General features: G+C 37.6%; 2 protein-coding genes across 5 annotated transcripts; one reads left to right on the top strand and one right to left on the bottom strand.

Moving 5' to 3' along the window:
* The first annotated feature begins 424 nt into the window (after nucleotides 1-424).
* On the top strand, nucleotides 425-8976 carry LOC133674223 (AUGMIN subunit 8-like). Of its 4 annotated transcripts, none has more exons than XM_062095243.1 (7): nucleotides 425-807; nucleotides 2692-4150; nucleotides 4632-4751; nucleotides 6554-6670; nucleotides 6761-6850; nucleotides 7333-7440; nucleotides 8584-8976. In XM_062095243.1, exons 2-7 carry the CDS (start codon nucleotides 2837-2839, stop codon nucleotides 8683-8685), a joined length of 1851 nt encoding a protein of 616 aa, XP_061951227.1. In that variant the 5' UTR covers nucleotides 425-807; nucleotides 2692-2836; the 3' UTR covers nucleotides 8686-8976. The 4 variants fall into 4 exon arrangements, with proteins under 4 accessions (XP_061951227.1, XP_061951225.1, XP_061951226.1 ...); XM_062095241.1 differs by lacking the exon at nucleotides 425-807 and adding an exon at nucleotides 2174-2568; XM_062095242.1 differs by lacking the exon at nucleotides 425-807 and adding an exon at nucleotides 2174-2455.
* Nucleotides 8977-10637: 1661 nt separating this feature from the next.
* Nucleotides 10638-15423, bottom strand: LOC133674221 (cellulose synthase A catalytic subunit 7 [UDP-forming]). Its single transcript, XM_062095240.1, has 13 exons — nucleotides 15268-15423; nucleotides 14949-15144; nucleotides 14668-14867; nucleotides 14479-14572; nucleotides 14273-14387; nucleotides 13868-14134; nucleotides 13364-13709; nucleotides 13002-13265; nucleotides 12685-12897; nucleotides 12402-12594; nucleotides 12105-12304; nucleotides 11631-11984; nucleotides 10638-11414 (listed from the first exon to the last, which is right to left on the bottom strand). Exons 1-13 carry the CDS (start codon nucleotides 15340-15342, stop codon nucleotides 10833-10835), a joined length of 3099 nt encoding a protein of 1032 aa, XP_061951224.1. The 5' UTR covers nucleotides 15343-15423; the 3' UTR covers nucleotides 10638-10832.
* Between the last annotated feature and the right edge of the window lie 2618 nt (nucleotides 15424-18041).

The raw sequence follows: 18041 nt of genomic DNA on the forward strand, positions 1-18041 counted from the left end.
GGGGCCTAACATCATTGCAGCCCGACGGACACCATTCAGCAGGGATATTAGACGGGAGATTTAGTTAGTGAATGAATATTTTTCATTGCATGAAATTCAAAGCAGATAAACCAATCATGTAATTAAAGAAGTTTTAATTTATACATTTTAAAATAAAAAAAATATGTTTAATTTTAAGACAAATGCACCTTAAAAAAAAACCCTTCTCCATCATATAATGTTTTTTCAAGGAAAAAAATATTTAATTAATTTCCAACGTTGTTTTCATTTATTTATTTGGTTGGAAGATGGTTTGATAAAGTATTAAGAAGAGCAATTTAGGCAGTAAATTAGTCATTAGAAAACAATTAATCAGAGGGTCAAAAGAGGAAAAAGAAAAGGAAAAAAAGAGAGGCGAAAAAACAATAATCACTCCAGAAGAAAAGTCTCTACAACTCTCGATAAAGTAGGTGGCGCGAAAACAGCGTCCTCTTCTCAACTGAAAAACCGTTTCCTTTCCTTCCCTCATTTTCAATTCGAAACCTTCTTTACTCTTTTCTTTTCTTTTAATGCTTTATTAATATATTACCTTTTCTCCCTCCCTCTCTCCATAAAACCCGGTCACTGCACTTCCCTCGCCGTGATATTCTCTCTACGATCACCGTTGACAGTACTCTCTCCTCTTTGGATCCGCCGTCCCTCGAAGCCGCCACCGTCTTCTGCTGTTCAATTCCCGATCCTTCTCCATGACCTTGAAGCGATATTAACAGAACTAATCATAATTGATTAGTTTCCATCATTGAAGAACAGTTTTATCAGTGATTCAAGGTGAGAAACTCTCCCCTGCTTTTTTGCATCTATGAAGACATTTTAATTTCTTTCCTTTTTCCCTCCTGAGACGGGTTAAATCCTGTTTTTAGACAAAAAATTGAGAAGTATAAAAGGTTTTTATGATGCATAGAACTTGCGTGTCTTCCATTTCTGAAATCCATTAGAATTCAGAGAGATTTATATAGTTTTTTTCTTCCATTTCATCGCTGTATTACCTGTCTTCGATGCCAAAGACATATAAACAGAGTCATTGTTAGGTCAAATAGATTCTTCATTAGAAACCCATGTTAATTTTCTCTGAAAAATTTAAATCCTTCTGGGTTTTCATTGATCTGATCACTGAATCAGGATTTAAAAATCTCACGAGTGGTCAAACTGTAAATTACATAAGATGACAAGCTCTGCACATAAGGGAATCAATCCTATAATTTAAAAATATCACAAGTGGTCAAACTGTAAATTATACAAGATAACAAGCTCGGCACAAGTGGTCAAACTGTAAATTACAATGATTTTTTTGAATTAATAATAGCATGAACTGGGGAGGGTTAGTAAGTGGTAGTAATTTATGGGGATGGACAATGGTCTTGCCTGCACGTGGTCTTCCATGTTTCCCATACCCCCAAGAACATCAGCACCTGCAACTTCAATCTTCTAATTATTAATCTATTTTAAATTATTCGCACAAGAACAAATCACATTATTTCCATAAATATTTTCTTGGACGTAATTTTACTAGATGACAAAATCAAGAAAACCCAGGTAAAAAAAGAAATTAATTCACTGTGCGATCCCAATGTGGGATCTCTTTATTTCATTAATGCCCATCACAGTTATTTTATTTTTCTCCCTATAACATGTGACTTTTATTTCTCATTATTTCACAACATTGCTGTACAATATCTGTTTTTAAAGTGTTTTTTTATTTTAAAAAAATTAAAGTAATATTTTTATTAGATATTTTTAAAGTATTAATATCAAAATTTTAAAAGAATTATGAAAAAAAAATTGAAAAACATTATTTATCAGGTATATAAATGAAAAATAATATATTTTTCTGTTTCTCAAGTATAAAAATTTGTTATAAAACCATATAAAAGATAAATTAATTTGATATTTTTCTATTTAACTAAATATATTTATGTTTTTACTGTTTTTTAAGAAGTTTGTTTACGTGTGTAAGCTTTGAAATCACTTTCATCGAAGAAAAGTAGTAAAAAAGGAGAAGGAAACAGGGAAGGAGTGAGGTAATGTTGCGTGGTTGAGTGTACCTCAATTGCCAGCCCACCCGACCATGGCACTCCCGTGAGGGGGACAAAAGGGCAAATTGTATAAGCTTAAAAACAAAGAAAGTGAAAAAAAAAACACAAGAAGAAGAAGAAGAGAAAAACAATCACTCTTATCCTACGCACCCATTTTATTTTGTTTCTTTGTTCTTTTATCCTCGACCTCTCCATCACAGTAGTCCACTCTTCAGTCTCCCCATTTTCATAGGGGACCCCTTAACACCAAGAGTTACTTTCCTTTTAGCCCGAAAAAGTGAGGACCATTAATGCACGTTGTGCCCATCTCCGGATTTTTCCGTGACCACATTTTGGCCCCGGATGGTGTTTTATCATAATCATTGCTTAACCTCTTTGTCATGGTATGATCTGATTGGATTTGGGCTTGTTTTGATGAATATTCAATACCCATTTGCATTTTTTTTGTTTTGATTCTCAAATTTGCAATCTTTGAGATCTGAGTCTCTGTAAAGATGTAAGCTTTTCTCAATTTTTGGGTTTTACTTTTTCTTTTTTATTGGTTTATGTTCTTTTTTTTGACTGCCATTCTGTAGGGTCTTACCTTTTTTTTTTTCTTGGTTATGTGCATTTGTGGCAGATTTATTGCAGGGAAAAGGATCTTCTTTTTGAGCAATTTGTGTGATTCCTTTCAATGTGGTATACTAGAAAATGAAAGCTGTCAAATTTGGTTGTTTAATTATGTGAAAGAATCCATCAATGTGGTCTAATTTGGACAGTGTTTGATGGATGTATGTGAAATAGAGAAGCACACAGCAGTACTGGATACCCCAAGACCCCCCCTGGTTCCAGCTGAAAGAAACAGCAATGCAACAGCGAAAGCAGCAACCACCACCCGCCGTCCTCGGACGAGGGAAGTTGTTTCTAGGTACAAATCACCCTCTTCATCAACACCTTCTGTTGCTAGGCGTTTCCCATCACCGAGCCTCAGTAGAACACTGCCTACACCTTCCCCGGTGGTGCCTAAAAGATCTCAATCGGCGGAGAGGAGGCGCCCTTCAACCCCACCTTCACCCTCAAGGCCTTCCACACCGGTTCAAGATTCATCAGTTGATGTGCAGTTGCCATCTAGAAGGCTAAGTACCGGTGGTCGGTTACAAGAGAGTTTATGGCCCTCTACAATGAGAAGTCTCAGTGTTTCATTTCAATCGGATAGTATTTCTATTCCAATCAGTAAGAAGGAAAAACCAGTTAATAATGTCTCCTCCGATCGCACATTGAGGCCTTCTTCAAATGTAGTCCATAAGCAGGCTGAAACGCCAACGGGGTCACGAAAGCCTACACCAGAGAGAAAGAGGAGTCCTCTTAAAGGGAAGAATTCGCAGGATCAATCAGAAAACGCCAAACCAGTAGATGGTTTACATTCTAGATTGATTGATCAGCATCGATGGCCAAGTAGGACAGGTGGGAAGGTATGTTCTAATTCATCACTGAATAGAAGTGTGGATCTCACTGATAAGAATGTGAAAGCCTTGTCAACTCCAGTTGGAATTGGATTATCTTCACTCAGGAGAACGCCCATACCTGATAATTCAATAAAACGTTTACAAAAATCAGCTAGTGATACCTCGAGGTTATCACTGGAAGAAATTGGCAGAGTAGTGTCTGAGGTGAATTCGTTTGATGATAAATTGCAGCGGATATCGGGTGCTCAGAAGCTTGTTACATCAAGTTTATCGGACAGGATATCATTAGTAACTCCTGTTGTTAGATCTCAGTCCTTGCCTACTCCTGGATCGCGTCCTGCATCACCAAGTAGGACTTCCATTAATAGAGGTGTAAGTCCATCTCGGACAAGACCATCTACTCCTTCTAGAGGGGTTAGCCCATCTCGGATAAGGCCATCTAGTGTCTCCGTTCAGCCCAATAATTCCACTTCTGTGCTTAGTTTTATAGCGGATTTTAAAAAGGGGAAAAAGGGTGCAAGCTATATTGAAGATGCTCATCAGATACGACTGCTATACAATAGATATTTGCAATGGCGATTTGCTAATGCTCGGGCAGAGGCTGTTCTTTACATTCAGAAAGTGACTGCAGAGGTAGGATTTGAACGTTTACCAATATTCTTAGAATGTAGACCTCCTGAATCTGCCATCTATCTTAATGTTTTGTTAATTGCATGGAACTTTTGATGGCATCTGTCATGTCGGCCTTCTTTCAATAAATATGATTCTAGTCATATGGTGCCTTCAACCATTATTCTAGGTAATAGCTTCTCAGTTTCAATCCCTTTTAGCAGTCTACAACTGTAGTTTTTTATTATAAAATACAGAAAGTTGTATGCTTGTTTGGAGTAATGCAAAACAGTGAAAAAAATTAGTGGTGCTGTTTGTGAAGAAATATGCAGCAGGTTGCTAAATTGCACCACTTTTTGTGGTTTGATGGGCCTTTTATGTTTCAGTGATTTTTCATTGAAGATTAACCTTGGCTCTTCAGCTCTTGTTCTTAACATTGATGCTGAAAGAGAATTTCCTTTCCTTTGATGTTTTAAATTCATAAAAACATGTTTTGATGGTGCAGAGAACTTTATACAACGTTTGGGACGCCACTTTAGCTTTGTGGGATTCGGTAATCAGGAAAAGGGTCAATCTCCAACAGCTGAAGTTGGAGCTCAAACTCAATGCAGTATTGATTGATCAAGTAATGCCTCTCTTTATCATGACATTATTGTTTTAGTATTTCACAGCATGATCTAATTATTTCTATTCATCTACCGAGCGGTTTTCTCTGAAATGTTGTAGGGTGTAGTTCTTTATGGCAACCTCTGTGCATTTTAGATCTATCTATTTTGTTGCGATCCTTAATTCTTATTAATGTAATTTAAAATTATGTGAATAGAAGCTGCAACCATTTCTTCTTGAGGGGAATGAGGGAAAAGGGACATCTGTTCAATCCATAATTTAATTGCCTGCAACAAGGTATCCCCGTGATTGTCAATGAGAACAGTTTTGTTAAAGTACCTGACATGTCGGGAGTATGTCAAGTGTTTGTGAGAAAGATGAGTTCTAGTCCTATCTAAAATGCTATCTAGCTTCAACTTAGACTGGAATTGTTTTGGTTTCTTATAACATATAGGGCAAGCAAATATTTGGGTCTAAGGGCCCACCATTACCAGTCTATGGAAATGGAAGTGCAGGGAGCTTCTAATCCATCATTTATAAAATACGCCTATATGCATCTGGGAGATCTTGTATTACATGAACAGATAGTGAATAGGTGGTGAATAGGGGAGCTTTTAAGAGCAGTTTTTCGAAGCTTTAAGTAATCCTTTGGCAATTTTATTCTCACTGAAATGTGGTTCTCTGTTTTTTTGGTGGGGGAAAGGAAGGTGGTGGTTTGAAACAGAAGAAAGGTGAATTGCTATGGTGGAGGAATATTGGTTAACTTGAATGTACACTAGAGTATTTGAAATTCTGAAGAGCAGTTAATGTATATTTTGAAATTAAAGAGTACATCCTAGCGGTTTAGGCATGTATGAAAAAGAAAAGGTTCCAGCACAAGGAGAAACCTTATGAAATGTAAGGGCTGCTGGACTGAACTGGTGAAAGGTTTTTTCATTATATGTGGCTTGTTTGAACTTGTAGCTCATTATAGAAGCATTTTTGAGAAGGCAGTAGCTAGCATCAACTCAGGATAAGATGGGTTGAATTTACTTAAGATGTTAGGCTGTGTGAATCAGAGCCAAAAACAGTATCTGCATGGAGAGGATAAGTTTTGGTGAGATATTGTAATTGGTGAGAGAAAAGCCAAAGGAAATATAACTTGGTTGTGGCAGCAACAAACAAGATAGCTTTGATCTTAACGAGCACGAGCATCTACAGGGAGATAAATTGCAAGAGATTTGTTATTCTTGGCACTGCTGCAGCATTGTTAACTTCTAGAATGTGGCTCTAAATATGATGTTGAAGAAGTATGAATCCACCCTGGCGGGTAATTGTAGCATATGGTATACTCAAAATCAAGCGCTTAATGTTTGTTCGCCTTCAGAAAAATGCACAATGTACATGATATGCTATTATTTGACAAAATGTGGTTGCTTTTCTTGTTTTAAACATATCAAGTAGGGTCCTAAGCTTGTTCAAAATCCAGCTTATCAGAAGTTTTCACAGCATCTTAGTTCTTTTCATATAGAATCAAGTTGATGTTGAAGAAAACCAGCTTAGTTTCCTGTTATACTATAAATTCTATATAGTAATTTGCAAAGAATTGTCTTTTTACGGAGAAACATTTTCATGTGAAAAAGATGTCATGCTGAGGTTCTGGTCAGAGTCAACTCCAAGCATCTCGGTGGTCTATTACCATGTTGAAATTTAATTTACCATCTGTTCAAGTTCTTTATCCATGCCTCATTTCCTAAACTAATTTGGAACTGAGGTTTAGTCTTTTGGAGTTGAATCCAATTGAGCTACCCCATTATCTAATTACTAAGTAAATTGATTCAGATCACCTACCTCGATGATTGGGCTTTACTTGAAAGAGACCATATTAATTCTTTATCTGAGGCTGTGGAAGATCTGGAGGCAAGCACTCTTCGTCTTCCGGTGACCAGTGGAGCAAAGGTATGTTTTGTTTTAAAAGATGATTGGAAGTGATTTCTGGAGAGAGCAATTATTGATGTTGACATCATTATTGGGATTGCGCTTCTTCAGGCAGATATAGAATCTTTGAAGGTTGCTATTTGCTCAGCTGTTGATGTGATGCGTGCAATGGGATCATCCATATGCTCTTTACTTCCAAGAGTGAGATACATGTCTTAACCATCCCTCATTCAATTTTGTTAATTAGTGCATAAGCATGATGACGGGGTTTTCCCCCTTGGTTCTCATTTTAGCTGCATGTTTTTGCTATTATATGGACCATGCATTGTTTAGGCCATAACCCAATGCGTTTACTACCGATGGTTGAAGTGGATAAGTTGGGAAAAGAGAATTGGAAATTGATTGGCAAATTGAATTTTTATTTTTATGGACCATGGTCACCCTCGTTTGAGATTCCCATTATGACCGGGACCAGCCAGTTGAAATGCAAAATTGATATCTTATCAGTTCTTTCATGGTTTCTTTTGCATATTTTTTTTTCCTAAAAAAAATAGATTGAACTGAATTTACATTTTAGGCTATGCTTCTCAATTTCCAATGCCCACCTCAAACTATATACTGTTGCCAAGATTATTTGTAGATCTAATGCTGGTCTTCTAAACTTTTTTTTTTTTTTGTTATAGGTGGAGGGGATGAATGCTTTGGTTTCTGAGCTTGCCACTGCTGCAGCACAAGAGAAAGCTAAGCTTGATCAATGTGAAGCTCTATTGGCATCAACAGCAGCTATGCAGGTAAGAAAAAAACATGCATGGCTGTAAAACTAAGCTTCCATAGGAAGAAATTTATACAAAATTTAGTCCTTTGATGTAATAATTAACAAGTTTTTATGTTGATTAGATAGCAGCATTCTCGGCAGTGTGAATCAACATTTTTAAATCAAAATCACTTGTAGGATTGTAAGATCAACGATTCTCACATTTGGATTTTTTGGACGTCAAAGAAAAACATTTAGGAAAATTTGTGCTGTTATGATCAGTAGTAAGCTGAATTGCTTCTTAAGAATACCTTCTTTCCGTATATGTTTACTTTTTTCTACACCATCTACTAGTTCTTGGATTATGCCATTATAACTTTCTTGCTATGCTATGTCATTCTTTCTCAGATCATAAACTTTGTTCTTCCTTGAAGGGGAAATGAATTTAGTTGAGTTCATAATTGAAGAATCCCAACGTTTGCATGGTCCCAATAACACCCAACAACTCAATCTCTGCAAGCATGTAGAACAACCTTATGCTGTATTTGCATGGATTGATAATCTTTTTTTGTGCTCTGGATAACATGGCCACTCAACATGCTTTAACTTGTCTGCTGCAAGGTGGGAGTGGTTAGGTCTGTTTGGTCTGGATTTGAGTCTTGCACTTGTAAAGGCAGAACAAAATCCTTGCCAGTCAATTAGTTGCTGTAGTGATAACTGCCCTAGCAGTATCGATCGTTTGAGCTTTCTACCATTTCATTTATTTGATATGGTTGAGGAATGGCAGTGTTTTCCTGGTTAGATATCCGAGCTGGTGGGATCAATCAATATGGGCTTTCAATATCTTCATTCTCTCACTCATGTGCTCAATAATCCTTTTGTCCATTGGCAATTCATTGATCATACATGTGGACAATCTGGTCTGTCCTCTATCAGATTGGCTGGCCAAGATCAGTCCATCATTGCTTGCATGGCTTGAAATGATGTTCTTGCAAGAAAAGTTTTATTTTTGTCAGCGGGTACACCTTTAGCTGGGGTGGGGTCCTTGCTTGCTTGCATTCAATAACTGTGAAAAGAATTGAAATCAATCGCTTTTTGTAGCTGTACTTACCTCCCTCAGATATTATTATCATGCCATGCATATATTGGATTGTATCTAATTGCATTCAGCGTCAAGCAGGTAGAGGAGTACAGCATTAGGACTCATCATATACAAATGAAAGAAGCTCTGGAGAAGCAACAACCACCATTCATGGCAATGAAAACACCCTCATGGCTCTGAGCAATTACTAAGCTAACTTTTTTCACTCAGCAGAGATAAAATTACGGGGTCTTCTCTGGGCAAATGTAAATTGATTTTTTCTTTTTAACCTTAACTTCGGTGGGAAAGTTTATTTTTATTTTATTCTTTTTCTTCATTTTTTTTCTTGTAATTTTTTGTATCAAGGGAATGAAAAGAAAATGAAAGGGAAGGGAAGCTAAGGGTTGGAAATTCAATGTAGAAGCAGATCTCAGAAAAGTAAAAAAGAAATTAAAAGTTACATATTCTATGTTTCCCTGGGAAACAGGCAAATGTGGCACTAGTCTTTGTTATTTTCAGCATGTACTCGTAGGTTTAAAGAAATGGAAGAGGATAAATTGTGTATGGTGATGATACTGATTTTGCAGTTGAAAAACGCTGCCAGCCATGTTATTGAGCATAAAAGAAAAGTTGAAACCATTTGAATAAAAGAAATAGATAGGATCTGACATCCATGACACAAACATTTTGAGTTTAGGGTTGTCAAACAAAGAACTGAAAATTGGAAAAACAGTTGTCAACTGCAATGCCCGGTCAAGCAGTCAACCTGATGTTCATATATCCGTTTGAAAGTAAACCCACTGCATGATCCAACCGGATCTATGAATTGAAATATCTGTTCGAAAAGAAAAAAATTAATCAAAACTATTGAAGTTATTTAAACAGTCTTTTATTTTATATCAAATGATGTATCTTCTTAAAACAAAAACAAGTCTTTGTTGGCGATCTCGCTGTTTACCCATTTGAGACAAGGCTCTCGTTTGAAGCCCGATGATTATAGTTATGGTTTCGTTATATCGGCTGAGTCGAGTTTTTGGGATGCTAGAATTGGTGGGATTTTACATGCGAAGGCAATAGTTGATGGGTTTGGTTTGGATTTGTTTGTTGGCTCTGCTCTTGTTGATTCCTGCTTTAAGCTTTGGCGGGAGAATATAGCTATTAAGATGTTTGATAGATTGCCTCAAAGAGATACTGTTTTGTTTAATACAATGATATCTGAGTTTGTTAAGAATTCTTGTTTTGAGGATTCAATTAGAGTTTTTGGAGATATGGGCCCAAGTTTGATTTAACCACAGTTATAGCTGTTTCATGACCTGCCGTGGCTGAGTTACACATCTGTGCATTGCATTTCTGTGAAAAAGGAAATGTTTCGGATAAGCTTAATGACCTATTTCATGCATCGTTTTTCCTCCTTTTGCTGTGTGTATTCCAACGTCGAAAAAAAGAAAAATCACCTGTGACAATCTAGTTCTTATTGAAGGGTTAGGACAAGAGCGATTGTAAGTTATTTTGGAGATCGTGATATCCTTCATTGAACGTGACTGATGGATAATAGCGGAGACTTGCCTCGCAGCTAAGCTCAAAGAGAATAGAAAATGTTATCCTTCTGTCAACAATCTCAAGGTAAAGTGCATATGCCTCAAATCTTCACTGTAGGTTTGCCTTTCAGATTGACCTTAAGAACTTTCTTGCAATACCTTCTTTCCATAACATGTACCACTAACTTTGGCATGTGCTTTTGTGATCCCGTCAGATATATTTAAGAAACAAGCAGAAATGGACAGTGGTATAAATAGATAATAGCATCTTCCAGCATGGGATCCTTAATCAATGAAGGATTTGAAGTTAAGTTCTTCCAGTGAAGGGTTCTGTGAAGATCTTCACAAGAGCACCAGGCTTTGCTTTGAAATCCATGTTCAAGCACTTCGAGTTTTCTTGATTGACAGGGAATTTCATACAGTTTAGAAGAAATCCAATTTTAAGGTAACCATTATTGGTATATGTTCCATGACAGCTCAGGATAACTTGTGAGACTTCAAAAGATTGAACTTCTTGGTGTCCTGAGATGGATGCAGTGGTTAGAATTTTTGCCATCCAAGTTGTATAAAGCAGAAATATGCACTCGTTTGGGCTGTTAGTGTGAGAACGAGTGATAAGGAAAATGTTTTTTTCATTCCAATTACAAAACTGGGTTCAATGCTCATTGCTACACAAAATTTTCATTCTAACTTTATTCCTTGTGCATCTCCATCTTGTCAGTTTATACATTGCATATCGTATTCCCTTAGAAGCAGGATGCACATATATCTTCTATTGATGCACAAATCAACTAGAAAATAAACACACTTTTAACAGTTGAGTCCACATTGCTTGGTGTCAGGTCCCCTGGTTTTCATCACAAATGGATCAATCCGGACCCAAAGCAAGGAGAAGATGGAAGCCAAGAGCACTGACCATATAACCACAATAGTCGGTGTCCTGTTTTGCCTCCCCATCAGACCTTTGAGGAACGGGTAGAGATGGACAATCACCCAGAAGGCAAAGAAGAGCTTCCCGAATAGAGGTCCCCATGACTGGTACCCATTGTTTATGGCATCTGAGACTCCAGCAACAACTCCAACAAGGTTGATGATTAAGATAGTGGTTGGAGGGATAAGCAAGGTTGTCCATTTAAAGGCATATAGCTCTCCAAAATCATCATCGTCTGTTGCCTTGGATGTGACAGTGAAGTTTGTGTCGATACCTGCTAAAACTTTCAGAAGACCTTGGACAACAGCAAAGAGGTGAGCCGATACACCACCTATAACCCAGAATTGCTCGTTTCTCCACCATTCCTCAATGCTCACTCCGCTCCATCTGAGCTCAAGAATGCCCGTTGAAAAGATTGACAAAAACAAGCCAATGAAGAAAAGACTTGCAAAGGTGCTTATCTGGATCATAAACGAATTGGGAACATGTTATCACAGGGTTTAAATAAACAAAATCGCGTTCTCATGTTAACATAGGATTTGAAAGAATCTAATTGTATCTTCATTGGATTCAATTCCAGTCTCATTTTTAGAATGTTTTGGCCTTTTAAAGCTCTGCACCCTGTTATTTTATTCTGTGTAATGTTTTCATGGAAAAAATAACAGTCGTATTGTTACCTCTGGCATGATAAATTTATCAGTAAGCAGGCAGATGGCAGGGAGGCAACAGTATGCAACGAGTGCTAAGGAGGTGAAGGGGTAGATAGTTGTGTTCACATACGCAAACCTCTCGAGCCACTTGAGCTTTCCTTCCTTGTAGCCATACAACATAGGGCTGTGACGACTGAAGAAAATTTCAACAGAACCAAGAGCCCATCGGAGCACTTGGTTGAGCCGATCTGATAGATTGATGGGAGCTGAACCCTTAAATGCAGCTCTCTTTGGCATACAGTAAATAGACCTCCAGCCACGACAATGCATCTTAAAACCTGTCAGAATATCCTCTGTGATCGAACCGTAAATCCAGCCCAGCTGCACAGGAGAAAGGCAAATTTATTCAATACAGAAACTTCAAAGCACCATATAAACCATCTTTTTAACGTCAATTGCTCAATACATTTCAGAGCTACTGGATTTTTTCTGTTTACATACCTCGAGTCCCCATTCAGTTTTGTCTTCATATCCACAACTGATCACATGGATGGCTTCTTTTAGCAGAGCTGCCGGACTCGAGGAAGGAGGTACACCACCTTCTTCCATTAAAGTTGAAGTCACAAAAATTGCTGATTGTCCAAACTTCTTTTCAAAATTCATGTGGGACATCAACAGCTCCTTGTCATTATTATCCATTCCTGCTCAACAGGCTTTACATATTAGGATCAAAAGGGGAAAAGAAGATTTTGTGCAAATCAGTACGAAAAGATCTTTGAAAACCTTGCAGGCCTGTACCTTCTCCAACTGCACCATTCTTAGCATTCTTCTTTTTGCGACGTCCAAAACATGGGCAGCAGTCACAGGTTTCCATCTTTGGGCGCTTTGGATCTTTAGGAGGGTCATAGCCATACAAAGCTTGCCTTTTGAAAACGCATCCTGTGCCCACATACACTGGACCCTGAATTCCATCTAGACCCTTCATGTTAATCTGCAGGTAACACAGGGAAAAGAAACATCATCTCACTTTTCACATGCACAGGTTATGAGAGCATACACACGGGGTAAGCCAGGGATTTACATCAAAGAAAACAGTGTTTCTGTTGGCGTATCGATCATGTGTATCAATGCCATCAAATCTTTGAGGAAATTGCACGTAGCAAACTTTCTTTCCAATCTGGGGGTCCATCAAGAAACACATAGCCTCTCGAACGGCTTTGCTATTATTTACATAATGGTCACAATCCAGGTTCAGCATGAAAGGAGCATTGGTAAGCACTGCAGAGACCCGAATCTGAAAATTGCGAGAAGTCGAGAGGTATCACATAAAGCAGGCCTCTCAAAGGTGAGGGAACTTAATGCATGTAAAATAAATATTTTTTTCTCAAGTTTATTTACCAGGGCATTCATGGCACCGGCTTTTTTATGATGTGAAAAACCGGGCCTCTTCTCTCGAGATACATATACAAGGCGAGGGAGCTCGTTCCCTTCAACGTCATGTCCTCCACTGTGACCGAGAAATACTTGAATCATACCAGGGTGATCCCTCGTATTGTTTCCAGGCCATGGTGTTCCATCTTGCATAATCCACCCCTCTGTAGGAACCTTCTGTGCTTTTGCTACAATCGCATTTATCCGAACCTTGAATTCTTCATATTCTCTCTGTCAAATACCAAAAATATCATAGAATCTTATCTAAAATAGGTTGCAGGAACTTAAAAAATCGATGAATTCTATAGATGTCGATGCGAATTACGAACCTTCATAGCTCGACGTTCCTTAACAAAGGTAGGCTGAACTTTGTCCTTGAGATAATCAACCTTTAGAGTGAAGTAAAACTCAGGGGCTCGTGGTTCTATGTTAAATTTCTTGCAGAATGGCACCCATTTTCGAGCAAATTCAGCAGTTTCAGACATGGCTTCAAAGGTGCACATTGAAGCACCATCGTCAGATAGGTAACATGAGATCTTTTCAACTGGATAGTCCATGGCCAAAATTGATAAAAGTGTGTTGCCTGTGACTAGAGGGGGTTCTTTCATTGGATCCACGGTACTGACAAAGATATCCACTGGAGCAAGCATATTAGGCTCGCCTTCCTGCTCATACCTGCGTTGCAAAAATTATTAGCGGTTTGTAATTTATTTCTTAACATTGCTTTAACAGTAGAAATAATTATCAGCTGAGATAATTCTGATCGGTGTTCTTTCCAAACATAAAATCTCTGAAATTTTAGTTTTATATACTAGTTTGAACATTCTATGAACCTGAGAGAGAGGCGATCCAGATAAGTCTCGCGATCGATTGGCAACCACTTGGGGAATTGATCAAGGATCCATGAAATTGCAAACCAGATTTCGCAGACTATAGATGTCAGCCAGAGCCCAATTGCATCATGCACCGGATGCAAAATTCGATAGCGAAGAAAGACGGCCAGTATGATTAGCCTAGCAACAATAACCATTCTATACGGATTAATCTTGCTGGATGCAATAGGAACTTTCCTGGAGAGTGGCTGTCTTGCATCTTCTAACCTGCAATCATGGTTTACAGCCTATCATTCAATGCCAGCTTGATGATTTCGGTTTAAGGCTAATTCATAGTTACAAAGATGGCAAGACTGGTCTAGGCATTTCCTACTAAAAGATGGTATATAGAAGCCGGATACATACATGGCTGCTTCTGCATCGTCATCTTGTTCAGGCCCCAGATTTCCTTGCTGCATTTTCCACTCGTCCATCCGCTCTTTCCACCCTCCCTCTTTCTTTTCGTCCCATCTTGCACTTCCTGTTTCGTGCAATTCATGCAAATCATGTAATATTAATCGAAATAGCGATTCAGTTAATCATTTTAATCAATGCTTGCGATGAGTAAATACCAGGTTCAGAAACTGGATATGGGTGCACTCTCTTATGAAGTGAAGAAGATAGCATCTGTTCTCCATGAGATCCAATGGAGAACTCTCCACTCACCTGCACAGATGTTTAAGCATTTCTTAAAGTCCACTTAAAAAATGTCAAACAAATCCATTGAATTGGAATCAAAGAAAAGGACCGGCATCACTTACAGGCCTTGATCTGATTCCAGTTATAACTGGTGGGAATTGGCTATTTTCTTCATCATCATGGCCTCTTCCGTAAGTCATTTTCCCATGAAGCATTGCCTCAGTGAGATGCTTATTCTTGTCTTGTTCATCTTCAATGATGAACTCATGTTCAATATCATCCACATCATCTTCTTCATCATCTCCCTCCACCCTTGGACTCCCTAGACAGTTTTTGAAATAAAATCAGCTTGAGAATCCCATGCCAAAACAGAAAATTATAGCTTTGGGCTTGTATATTTTACCTTTGAGACGCTTGTATCTAGTCTTGCACTGGGGACAGTTTTGAGTCCCTTCTCTTCTTTCATACTCGTAGCATGGTCTACACACAGGAAAACCACACTCATTGCAAGCCACAAACAAATCACCATCCACAGTTACGCCAATCTCATCGCCACAAATCTCACAAACTTGACCATCCAAGTTCTTCAAAGGTTTATGCTGCACCAAAACAAAAACAAACCTAAAGAATTAATAATGACGAGTCACTGCATGCATGGTTTCTTGTGATTAGTATCTTGCTGCTTTTTCTTGTTTAAGGTTTGTTTTGTTAGTATTTCTTACCTCTTCATGGCCATGAATGACAACAAGCTCGTTGCGGTTGTGAGAGCCAGCGACCAGTCCAGCACTAGCTTCCATGCTGAAGAATGGAATGGGGGTGAGAGAGCTACTGGGCGGTTGAGAGGGAGTGATGTTTCTTCTTTATGAATGGAAGGGTAGGGCATGGAGAGCTTGCTGTATATCTTGCTTTCACCTAATGTGGCCAGGTAAGGGTACCGGTGCTGTGGAAGTTGGTTGCAGAGTCGCCATTGCCTTGAAGTTAAGCTTCGTCTTTTTTCAACCACCATGCCCCTCTCTCATGCCTTCTTTTTCAATGACTAACTTGGTGTGTGTGTTGCATTTACACTACAGTTTTTGGAAAACATTTCTTCATTATTTAATTAATTTCTATAAGAAAAAAAAAACTTGGAAAATGAAGTACATTTTACTCTACTACTAATTATTAATGGTCTCCCTTTATTTTATGTTGTATTTTGTGTTATTTATATATTACTTCTCCAAGCCTTTTTCAGTACCTCTCACAAGTCAAAAGATAATGCCACATACATGGATGTGTTTCTTCTTTGATTCACCAGCAAGTGAGAACCACTTTCTATCTAGAAAAAAAAACCCTAACCATTATCCATTTTGATTTACACCCGTCGAAGATTTTTTTTTTTAATTTTAATAGGAACTATTGCTTATTCAGATTTACACCCGTTTTATGATATGTTGTATTTTTACATCAAAAGACTATGAAATTAATGACTTGCATTTGTATGGTTCCTTTTTTTATTGTTGAGTTGGAGGCTTAAATGATGAGTGCGTAGGATTTTAATTCCAAATGATTTTTTATATTGTTTGATGATTTATTTTTAATTTATCAATTATTTTGACTTTTATTTTGTTGGAGACATGATTCTTGCACGCCATTTAATGTATTTATTTATAGAACCCAACAGAATAAGCGTAAATCCAAATATACAATAGTTTAACTCCTAAAATAAAATATTTTAACCCCAACCCCTTCAAAATTCTAGATCAGCCCTTTAATTTATTAATTTTTATATTTGGTTTTAATTTTTTTTGGAAGATTTTTATCTTGAGTAAGTTATAAAATTAATATACTTTTTCAATTTCAATCCCCTTTAATTTTTTTAGATTTTAAATTTAATTATTATTTTTTAATTACTATTTATTTTGTTTAAAATCATTTTTTAAATTGATTGTTTTTACAATTTTATTTTTTAATGATTTTTATTTTTTTTATTGCTATTTTTTTTATTTCTTGATTGCATCATGATCCAAGATTTTATAGATTATGAATTTTAAAAATTTGGTCAGATTTAGTATGATATTGATGAATCTATAGGAGCAAAAACTAAAGTTTACCCTCGAAATAATCATGCTCGTTAGACACGTGCTGTTTTATGCGATTAAAAATTGCTTAAGTAAACCGAAGTCATGTTCTTGGTTAGCACTAAAACAGGTCGTGTCTGCCACAATTGTTTTTTTTTCCTAATTTTATTATGTTAATTAATTGGCAAAATTGTATGCACAATCGAAACTTCCATCTGTTCTATAGCTCAAAATGCTTGTAATCATAGCATACCCAAGGAACCAAATGCCTTTCAGTAATGGCTGTAAACTTTATATTTATCCCTTTAGACTCGAATTTCATACTTCTCTTGTGATGGGTGAGTGAATTGCTAGAGTAGAATTCCATGTACCTACTGGCAGAAGACATACTTGCCAACGATCAAAGATGTATGATTTTGAGAGTACATGGCTGAGGCCCTCCATCCGCCAACCGGTGATGATGCTTGCTATAGTTTGAATCCATCTCTTTCAAAGCTTCAGCTGCCCGTCAACTGTTAATGCAAGCAGAAAAACATGTGAATGAGCATGCTTGGAATCCAAGAACTTCAAACCCAAGTCATGTTCCAATCGTTAGTTGGAGCTTCTCCATCCAGACAGAGCAACCTCTCCTACTTGAATACAAGAATTCTATTTAGGAAAACACTCTACAATCACGCAATGTAATGAACTGCTCCTTTCATTTTCGTTTTCCACTGCCTGATTTGCATAGGCAGTTTGGCACACTAGGCAGGTAGTTCGGTTTATTGAATTTTTATTTTTCATCTCCATTTAAGAGAAAAGGAAAAAGAAAAAGAAAAAGAAAACGACACTAGAAAGTAAAGTACCCGTGTTCGAATCCTCCCCTTCCAACCTCGTTTAGAAAGTAAAGTAACCCCTTTCCCTTCCAACCTAGTATTTTTTTCAAGGTAGAGCTACGAGGTTTTATGTCCCACTTGAAGCTTTCCTCCCTCCTGTAGACTCGAAAAAAGAAGCTTTTCCACCTGGTAAGGGAAGGGTACAGGGTGGGCCCAAATGTGAAATGGCTTTTCAGGTAGGCTCAACTTTTCCACTGATCAAGACTTTCAATATAAAGACAAGGTCTAAATATCCCTTGCTTTGTTAAGCCCGCTTACTCAGCTGGTCCTGGTCATCTCACAGGACCAACCCCTGTTCTTCACGGTACCTTTGCTGCCCTTCTGTTTGTAATCTTGTTGGCAAGAAGCATGAACAATCTCTTCAACCTCAACTTTGTGCTCACTTCATGTAAATTCTGGATCTTGTACTTCAAGCAGCCCTTTCAATATATGCCTACATGCCCAAAACTGCCACAAGCATTCACCGTGTTCTGCGCAAACTAAAATTTTTGAAGATCACACCGCTCCACTGACCTCAAATTCAATTGCGTCTATAAATTATCTCACTCCTCATCCACCTCTTCA

The sequence above is a fragment of the Populus nigra genome, chromosome 15 (assembly GCF_951802175.1).
Source record: "Populus nigra chromosome 15, ddPopNigr1.1, whole genome shotgun sequence".
Classification (NCBI taxonomy): Eukaryota; Viridiplantae; Streptophyta; class Magnoliopsida; order Malpighiales; family Salicaceae; genus Populus; species Populus nigra.